We start from the raw sequence: 10,275 nt of genomic DNA, 5'->3' as shown, positions 1-10,275 counted from the left end.
CCAGCTCTGCAGGTTTCAATACTCACTCAGGTTAGTAAGTCTTAACACTTCTACTTCTGTATTTTTGTGTATTTATGTATTAAGACAATCTAACTTACCCATAAACCTAAGACCCTTTGATTGTAATTCTCGAAAGAAAAAGACACGACCAGCTCCCAATGGCCAGATGGTGAGACTTGTCAAATACAAGCAGGGTATATCCTCAGTGCCAGAAATCCATACATAATCACAGGCTGGGCCAGGTCATGACTGTAATATGGGATATGGTGCCTGATGATTCACACAGCTTGAGTCACAGAGCTGAGACCAGGTGTCTTACCTCTGACTTTGAGAGTGAATAACCCAGAGCGAACTCTCTACAATAAATTCAAATGTGCACCAGATCCAGCTAGGGATATACAATGGCACTAACTCTATCTTGTCAGGAAAAAGGAGATACTCATTAATCAATCCAACTTTAGTTTAAGGTTTTGGATGTGAACACAGCCTTTCTCGAAAATTCTCTCTGCTTCCGTTTTCCTTTCACTCTAATTTAGTCCTTTCTAAATGCATTAGCCAGTTTACTTACTAAATGTTGTGCAAACCTGTAGCCTCCATTACTGCTCAAGCTCTTTGTTCTTGGTAAATCCAGGAACAGCAAAAAAAATTTCCAAGGCAGTAGAATTTTCACTAAAGAAACAAAAAACCACTAATGAGCAAAACATCACAGACAAATCCACAAAACCAAAACCCCCACACAGCATGCACCTCCACTACGAAATTATCACTTTCCTAGGAATCCCATAAATACACTGCTCTCTCAGAAGTGCTGACACAATGATGGTGCTGCTTCTTCAGAACTTACCTCTTAGGGAGACTAGGGAACTACTTTAAGTCAAAATACAGCATTAACAGACAAATCTCTCTCTGTTATTCTCAGTGATATCACACACACACCATTCACAAGAAAGAAAGAAAGAAAACTTTTATCAAAACCACACAGTGAAAGCCACTCCTTGGGAACCCAGAGCAATCCTAAATGCAGCAGGGACACCTGGCTGTAGCCAGCTGCCTTCCCAATGAACTGATAGGCAAGGAAACAGCCATGTTTCTGTGGCACATGCTCAGTGTCCAGCACACTACAGCTCGGGGCATCAGGAGCCAGCTCATGACTTTGAAGGTGCCTGCCTCCTTAAAGGAAGGTCAAAACTGGTAAAGTCATGGAAATATTTAACATCTCCACCAGCAGGACCATCACAGCACTTCTGCCTAAGCTCTAACATGCAGGTTTTCTCTGCACCAGCCTGCAACAGTTCACCTGCTTAAGTGGGAGAGCCTACCTGTTCCACCCAATACATGTCTTAGGTCACTGCAAGATGATAACCAAACACCAGTACTGAGTGGGAACAACAAACACTGTCATCCATAGTATCTTCAGAGTTTCAAGCAGGAAATGCAAAATTTTGACTGACATTCATCTAAATGTTAGGATAATGTTGAGCAGTTTCCAGGAAATGAAAATTCATTACATGCAATGTAAAACAACTATGCTGCAGATTATTACTCCAGCCCTGAGCTGGAGCATTAGGCAGGTAAAGTCAGCTTCTGAGGACAGTATTAATCCTGGAGTTATGTTTTCCATCAGTGCATTTCTTTAAAGAATTATTACTTAACCTTCCATGAAACTTTGCTCTCAAATTTTCACCTCAATAGTGCCAGCTAGAACTCCAAAATGCCCAGCTGATATGTCTGGCATGACAACTGAAAACATTCAATACACTCCATCTTAAGCATTTAGATCTAGGATCTTCTCTTGGCTTCAACCAGTTAGTAGAACTGGAAACAGAAGATATTCAGACAAATGACAATGTCAACTGGCCCCTAGAAATGGGCTGCACAAAGATGGGCAGCAAGACTATGCATGTACCTTCAGTCATAGCCATGACTACTCTGCCACATGTCCCACTGAAGATATTTTATTTATAAGTTAAGCCCAGCATTATTTCAGAAGAGACAAGTTCTCTGCCGTTCTTCTTTTTACAGAGGAAGACACACCAGCAAACACATCAGCATTTGATAGGTACCAAGTCCATTTTAATAGGAGAATCCACGACCCAGAAACCATTAAATCCCCCTTCCCATAACCAGCTGTAGGGAGTTCTCTTTGGAACTCAGAATCTGACTTGCATCCGGAAATGCATCTGCTTTGTAGCATTGTTACTCATTCCTGTCTTCAGCATCCATTTTGCCTTCATCCTCTGCAGGTATTGCATGTCACGCTGCTGGGCAGAGATGGCCCCTGCAGGGAGAGAGAAGGAAGAGAGATGGATCAATGTCTGCCACCTTACTTACAACTTGTATGCAAACCAGCTGACCTGCCCACGTACTTCAGCAGTTACCTACAGGTTTTCCAGCCCATACTGGTATATTTCTTTTCCCTTTTCTCTGGAGAGAGCCCAGTTCCCTCTACAAATACCCATGACTGTGATTAAGGCAAAAGGTTGTTTTGCATTCCAAGCGCGATTCTTGTATTTCAAAAGTGGATATAGACCACAACTCTGTTCCCCTACTGGAAAAGCATTCTGTCAAAGCATGACTTATATTATTAAATAGCAAGAGTAGTGACTTGGACAGGCAGAAACCAAGAAATCTCAGAAGTCACCAAGTATCACAAAGAATGGAATGAAAAGCTTACACAGAAGCTGCACTGGAGTTTAGAAACAAACTTCCTGTATCTGCTTGGATGTCAGGAATCAAAATGAATTGAGTGGAAGACAAACTACTGCATAAACCCCACATGTAAAGCAAAGTCAGCCTCTGGAACTGTAGAGTGATGCCATCCCAGAGCCTCCTCCTCTGCAAAGCCCTCCCACTGTCACTCACCTGCCTGCCCTGTCCAGCCCAGGGCTCGGTACTGCTGCAGCACCCGGCCCACGGCTTTCCTGTTCTTCACAACAGCCACGTCTCTTGTCACACCAAAACGCTGCCTGTAGTACCTCATCAAGGAACGGTGACCCACCCTGGCACCTGCTCACAGGAGGGGACATCTTATTGGTCATCATGAAACAGCTTCTGAAATGGAGTACTCAAGCACATTGTGAGAACTATGGAAAACCCTTCTGCTGAGAAATGGTATTAAAGGGTCCAGAACCTTAAAAATTTTAGGATTATTAGGGAACCTAATGTAATTACTGTAAGAGTTTGAAGAAAAAATACATAATGTACTGCTATTCAAGAGGGCCTTAGCTCAGATAATAAACACATGGTTATCAGAAAAGAAAATCTTAATTAGTGCAATGAGCAGAGAGGCAATGCTGTTTCAAGTAAACAGTGAAGCCACTTGCTGACATTCAGGAAAACTTGTGCAACTGAAGAGTTGGCAGCACTTTTCAGAATTAAAGGGCTGAGGTCCCCTCATACAAAACCACCAAACAAAAAAAGAAGTGAGAGTGCCAAATGCCAAACTAGAGAAAGGCTTTTTAATAATTTAATTTACTGAACTAGTTTACTGAGTTAGGTCGGAGCTGGCTCTCTACAAAAAACTCCTACATTAGATAAGTTAAGTTATAGCCTCTCCAAGCTGCACTCAAACAAATATGGAAACTCTTTTTGGAGTAAACCATAAGAGTCACATGATAATGAAGATGTAAAATGGGCAAAGCAACCCACTGCCCCAGTCCAATATCCATCAGTGCTGGAGAAGCTGAACTACTTGGCAATGAAAATAATGGAAGGTGAGGACATATCCCCAAAGATACTTAAATGCTAAACTACCTTCTCCCTTCCCAGAGGAAAACACAACAATGGCCTGTGCTGCAGGTACTGGAGGCAGATACGGGAAGTGCAGAGAAAGTGAGCGGTGACACAAACCCTGTGCCCACCTGAAGGAAGGATTAGCTCCATGGTGTCATCATCATAATCCAACTCTTTCTCTGCTGAGTGCTTTCCAAGACCCTCCACATCTTTCCCATCCTCGTGATCAGGATAACTGCTCCTGTGGAAGAGCACAATACATGGTTTAAACACGGGGAGCAGCCACAACTATCCAGACCCACTCTACAAAAGAACCAGGATGCACAGCTACAGCAAGGCACAAACATTGTCATGTTTCACCTGCCTTACTCTGAGAGTTCCTAACAGCAGAACTTGGTCCTGAACAGAGCCTGGAGACAAGGAATCCTTTTCCTCCCCCCTGTTCTGCACCTCAGCACAGTTCTGCTGCTGCACACTTAACAGTGACTTATGGTGAAAAGCCACCACAGTGCAGATCACCAGTTCTGCACAGCTGCTGAACAAGTGCTCCCAGAAGCTGCACCTGTCACCATAATATGAGCTATTTCTGACCAAAATGAACACAGCTTAGGATTTGTTGCAGGAAGTTCAACAAGAGGCCTCTAAATCACAGAAGTCCTGATCAACTCCAGCTACACAATGAAACTTATGTAAGAAACCCACAGTAGATCTTAAGTCCACAATCTGTATAAAGGTAGTGGGAAAGTTATGACCTTTTTATGGCCTTTGCTGGTGCACTGAAATCTCAATTCAGTAACAGCAAACATACAAAACAGAATTCAAAATGTACTTTGATGTAGGACTGGTAATCATGGTCAGAGAAGAAGACAATCAATCTTGTTACCATTATCTAAAAGAGTGGGGAACCAACAATGCAAAATAAGTACTGGAACCTGAAACACCATCAAATTTTAAGAATTAATAATAGTTTCTAATGTAATATTTAACTGTTCTTTTGTCTGTTCCCATCTGTGTCCCACTCAAAGACAAATGACCTCACCTAAAATCATAGAAATCTGCAAATTCCAGGGCAGCATCTCCATCTGTGAAGAGTTTGCAGTGGCTTTTATCATTCATGTGAGCCTGGACCGCTTCCGTAGAGTAGAAGGATTTCCCCTTTTCATTGCACCAGATGCAGATTTTCCCAACGCCAACTTTCTCTCCTGCAGAAAACATTGGCATTTCTAATGGTCTGAACAAAATCTCCCTAGCCAGTAATTAACACTTCTGTGACAAAGCCTTCCCAGCTTGCAGGCAGAGAGACTTGAGAGGAGCCTCAAGACCTTAATTTCCAGGACAGCCCTGCTGTTCCTATGCCTTGACCATATGGCCCCCCCAGAGACAAGTCTGGCCATTTAAAGATTTCTTGTGACAAGGTATGGGTCACTCAGAATTCTCAATAACAAACTTCACACTTCCAATACGTTTTTCTATCCAATACTCCAAAATTATTTTATTCTCATCATTATTTTTAGACTTGAAGGATGACAGAGTTTTTCCTTTTAGCTCTCTCACAAGCATTGTAAACCAAAGAGAGAAATACTTGTGACTCACTGGTAGGACAACACAGTTCATATGCACATTTTAGCAACAGAATTCTGTCCCAAATTTCACGTTATCTAAACAACTTTCTCAAAATCAGAAAACTATGTGAGACCTGCAGGGTACATGACCATTTTAGCTCATCAAAACTTTCTCTCATTCTCCCTGGAAAGCCTGTGGTCCTGCTCATGATCAAAATACTGACAGCACTCAGACAAAAAAGCAACCCAAACCAAAACATTTGGTGTCATATCCAAACAAAAATAAGCACTATCAGAATATAATTATTCTTCCAAAAAGATTAGAGAACATTCAGTCATACCAAGATACTTGATTAGTCCTCTGAGATCCACAAGGTACTCTATGTCTGGAATGAAGAAGCTGTGGATTTTTGTCATATGTGCCACATTTTTTGTGAGAGATCTTGAGTGATGAGAACAGAACAAGCAGTCTGTGACTGGTATGGCCCCAACAGCAGGAATGCTTTCAGCCTCTGCCTGCTGTTCCTCTTCTTCTTCTTCTTCCACACTTTCCATCTCTTCATCAGAGCCAATGTCTTCATCAGAATCCATATCTTCCCAGTCTTTTAAAGGAAGTTGAAAAAAAAAGTATTTATTTTATACTTTTCCCAAGCAAAATAAGTCCCAAATAAGTTAGAAAAAGCCATTGTAGAACACATTGCATTTTTTGTTCTTACAGCTAAGTGCCACACAGTCACTTCCAGGTGCAAGAATTTACCATCACCAGTAAAAGATATTTCTTTTTAAGATGCACAGCAAAGCACAAGGTCACTCATAAAAACCACTGGCAGATCTGATACTTCCCCCCTCCATTTTCTCAACTATTAACACTTTACTGCCGTTTCTAAGCCTTAAATTTAATTCACCACAGTGCAAGAACACAAGCATGGCTCATTGAAAACAAGACAACTCTGGTGACATCAGGAAAATACTCGTTTCCAGGGAAAACGCACTCCTGTTCACACACTTAAAAGAACAGTTAACATTCAGAAACCTACTAAGATTTTTGCAATACAATCTATGACTAACACATTAACACCAGACAGGGGCAAGCTGGCTTCTTCTTTAGCTGTTACAATGTATGTTCAATGTTTCTTCTCACCCAGAGCAGATTCACTGAACTGCAACTGAAATTTCAAGAGCACAAAACTGCTGCAACAGATGCAGTAACGTGACAAGGGGGTTTCAGAAATGAAGTTTCACCTCATTCATTTCTGTCCCCTTACTACAGCTCAATCATCCCATTCAGCTGTTCTAATAGATGTGTTTGGAGTTGCACTGTCAACTACAGCAATGAAAGCATCCAGGTTAAAAATAACTCTTTTCTGGAAATTCTGAAGCTCTGATCTTTTCAGCTGTCTGCTTTCCAGCCTGACCTCCAACACAGACCTGTATTCATAGGAAAAGGCCACTAGGGTGGCAACTCTTAAATCCATTTTAACACACACATCAAAATGCTGACAGGTGACGTTACACTGTCAGGCTAAAGAGCAAATTTTCTCCTCCGGTCTTGGTGGGCAGAGAGCAACAAAACCAACTATAGCCCCACCTCACTTCAACAGATCAGGAAATGAGTTGGGACAATAGCAAATAATCATAACTGGATTCCTGTAATTTATTTTTTCAGAAGTAGTTTTAGGGTAACCTGTTACATTAGCGTTCTTTAAAGGAAACTTCCTTTGACATTTTATGTGGGAAATAGTGCTCTATTACATGGATATACTGGTGACTATTTATAGTCAATTTTTACATGCATTAGTGTCTGTCTGTAAGTTGAACAGCTGGCAGTTCAGACACTAACACAGAGTCCTTGGCTGCAAACATGGGCCAACTTTAACTCCTTTGTTAAACTGAAAATTTAAACAACAGCAAGACCTTCTGTGATGAAAAAAGCTGCACTGATACAGAAGTAGAAGAAAACTTTTGCTCAAACCATAGCTCACTCCAAGATATTTTCTGTCAGTTTGTTTACTACCTTACCTTCCTCATTATCCCCTTCTTCCTCTGCTTGTTGCTTGGCCAGTTTCCTTGCTTGCTGTTCAAACCACTGCAGCCGTGGAGGAATTTCTGGTCGTTCTCTGCTCTGGGACAAGCTGGCACTTTCCCTGGACACTGGAGAGCCACTTGCATTACTGGGAGGTAGAGGTGTCTTCTTTGGAGATGAAGATGGCTGGGCTCTGATGGCTTGCTGAATAGCTGTGTTCATTTCATCCTTATTTACACTCTCTGGGGCCAGCCCCTTTTCCAGATTCTTCTCATTTAATATTTTCACCTTCTTGCTGACAGCTTGGACAGCTTTCTTCTCCAGCTCCAGGTGCTTCTTGGACTTGAGGTGATTCTCATAGGCATTGAAGGTGGAGAACCTCTTGCTGCACACTGTGCAGTAAGTGGCAGTGATTTTGTTCTGCTCCTCTGCTACTGCTCTCTGTGCCAGGACTCTCTCTTGGAAATTCTCAGCAGTAACAGGAGGCATGTCAGCAACCTTACGCTTCAGGTTGTACCTGTGCCAGTCGGTTTTGTAATGGGCACGCTGAATGTCACCATCCTTGAAAGCCACACGGCAAGTGATGCAAGTGTAGGTGGCCATTACTAGAAAATGGAAAAAAAATAAAATTATGTTAAAAAAAATTAAGTAACAGACACAAAAAAGCCCCAACACCTTCATCTTGACAACCTTCTCTTAAGGCAATGTTCTTGCACAGAATTAAATTTATTAAACACCAGCATCAGCAATGAGTGCAGTATTCATGGGCAGCAGCAAGAGAGGAAACTTATAAATAAAAGACTTTGAGACCTTGAGTTTCCTTGTAGCACAACAGCAGTTGAGCATCCCAGCTCTGGATGCAGAACCTGCTGTGCCTGTTGGGATTGGGATGCATGAGAGGGCCCCCAGTCACAGCACCAGTATTTCAAAAGTTCCACAGTTTTCAATGAAGATCAGTGACTAGAGGTTCTGAACAAGCTCATCTTCTGCCAGCTGTAAGACTTTGAGGAGACGAGTGATTCCTCAGAAACAAGGTTAAAAAGGGAAAACCTGCTGACAGGCCTATTTCGTATCTTCCACAGCTTTAATAAATGGCCAAGGAAAAAAAAATGGTACTGCCTTTAAAAATAAAGCCTTCTTAGCTGCTTTGGAGCAGCATGTGTAGTGCTGACAACACTTTACCCTGCAGAGCTGTTCACCTGGAGATGCAGTCAGTCATGGCTAGATCTAGTCATGACCACTAACAAACCCTGGTCTCCCTTCACTTCCCACCATCCAGCCAACCCATGTTACTAGGGCTGGGACAGGACAACTGCAGAGCAGTGACCTCCCACTCATGCTGTCCTTTCCAAATCCATACATTTCCTTTCTTCTCAGTGCTTAATGAAACTTTTCTTTTCTTTTTTTTTTTTTTTTTAACTAAGTTGATGCAATCTCTTGAATGCTGCAAAAGCAAAGAGCAAAAAAAGTGTCATCTGGAGATCACAGAAAGCACCTTCATTATTTAACTGATTTAGAAAAACTATGGCTTAATCTGGAGAAAAAAGAAATAATACATCAGGATGAGGGGGTCTGAAAACAGGGAGAGGAAGAGCAGCCCCTCCCTGAAATTACTAACAGGGAGAAGCAGTGGTAGAAGTCAAAACACGTTATGAAATGCTCATTTCCTGGAACCACTGGGATCCTTACTTATTATTGCTTGTCCTATCTACAGTGTGATAGTGACAGGGGGGATGCAGCAAATGAAGGCCATATCATCTGGAGTACTATAAGCATCTACTCAGTATAACAGCAGCTTTTCTTTTTTTGTTTCAGAGAAAAACGTGGTCTCTGCCCACTGAGAGATCCACTGAGTACTCCCTGAGGCGTTCCCCTGCCACCTGCAGAGCTCCCTGCCCTTCTCCCCGCCCAGGCACCAACCTTTGCCATGAAACACTGACTCAGAGTCACGCTGGCTGTTAGTGACACAGTGCTTGCAGCACCCTGAGGCAGAACACTCTGCTCTGGTCCGTGACGGACAGACAGAAGCTACAGAGACAGAAGCTACATGCTACATTACCAGGGGGCTATTTAAAAACACTCAACCTCCTCCCGCTCCGCCCCACCCAAAAGAAAGCAGCTCAGAGGTTTGTAACTAAGAGAAGCTAAAGCCATAAACCTTCACCTCTGACTATTACGTGGAGATGCGTTTACAACACAAGCTGCACAAAACAGAGAAATCCCCTGTAGTTACACAACACCTTCCCACGACCCGCCTGCATTTCCCTCCCGTTTTGAGCCCCAGGACCGAAGTCCCGAGTCCTACCTTGTGTGGGGCTCAGGAAAACCAAACCCGGGGCACTCGCAGCACAGCCGAGCCCTTCCAGGCAAACCGCGATCTCCCTGAGGGTCTTTAGTACGGCTGATTTTCAGCTGCCTTCGGCGTGATTTAAACTGAGGCCGTGTCCCTAATCCTGGCACAAGGCAGGCGTTTATTACACGGACAACAAAAATTCGGGCAAAACCTAGAGATAAATAAATAATAAGAAAAAATAAACCCAAAAACCAAAAAACCCCCAAGAGATAAGGCGGGGTGCAGGCGGCAGCCGGAAGCCACCAGGCCAGGCGTGGAGCAGGCCGGGATCACAGGGAGCCGGCATCCCAAGGGAGCGCATCCGGCTCGGCCGGGCCACGCCGCCTGCCGCCTGCCCCCGCTATCCTCGCTGGCGCGGGCAGGGCCGGGCCGAGCCGGTCCATCCAATTCAATTCAATTCCATTCCATCCCGTCCCGCCCCATCCCGTCCCTCATTCCCGGGACACGCACCCGCGGCCGGCGGAGCTGGGGGTGCCGGGCGCGGGGCGGGGCGCGCGGGCAGGAAGCGGCCGCGCGGCGTCCGGCGGGAGCGGCCCGCGCGCGCCCCCTGGCGGCCGGAGGGCGCGGGGCAGGGGCGGCGCCCGGAAGGGACCCGGCGGCGGCGG

At 44.1% G+C, this 10,275-nt stretch overlaps 1 protein-coding gene across 1 annotated transcript; it reads right to left on the bottom strand.

The window, feature by feature from the left end:
* Nucleotides 1–2,051: 2,051 nt before the first annotated feature.
* ZNF622 (zinc finger protein 622) lies at nucleotides 2,052–10,241 on the bottom strand. Its single transcript, XM_071453995.1, has 8 exons — nucleotides 10,121–10,241; nucleotides 9,623–9,821; nucleotides 7,314–7,922; nucleotides 5,636–5,896; nucleotides 4,772–4,934; nucleotides 3,861–3,973; nucleotides 2,863–3,006; nucleotides 2,052–2,278 (listed from the first exon to the last, which is right to left on the bottom strand). Exons 3-8 carry the CDS (start codon nucleotides 7,918–7,920, stop codon nucleotides 2,151–2,153), a joined length of 1,416 nt encoding a protein of 471 aa, XP_071310096.1. The 5' UTR covers nucleotides 7,921–7,922; nucleotides 9,623–9,821; nucleotides 10,121–10,241; the 3' UTR covers nucleotides 2,052–2,150.
* Between the last annotated feature and the right edge of the window lie 34 nt (nucleotides 10,242–10,275).

The sequence above is a fragment of the Agelaius tricolor genome, unplaced genomic scaffold (genome assembly GCF_023055355.1).
Source record: "Agelaius tricolor isolate 1412-34295 unplaced genomic scaffold, bAgeTri1.0.p SCAF_2, whole genome shotgun sequence".
Lineage (NCBI taxonomy): Eukaryota > Metazoa > Chordata > Aves > Passeriformes > Icteridae > Agelaius > Agelaius tricolor.
The sequence above is the reverse complement of the archived record's forward strand: the minus strand, read 5'-3'. Positions and strand labels throughout refer to the sequence as shown.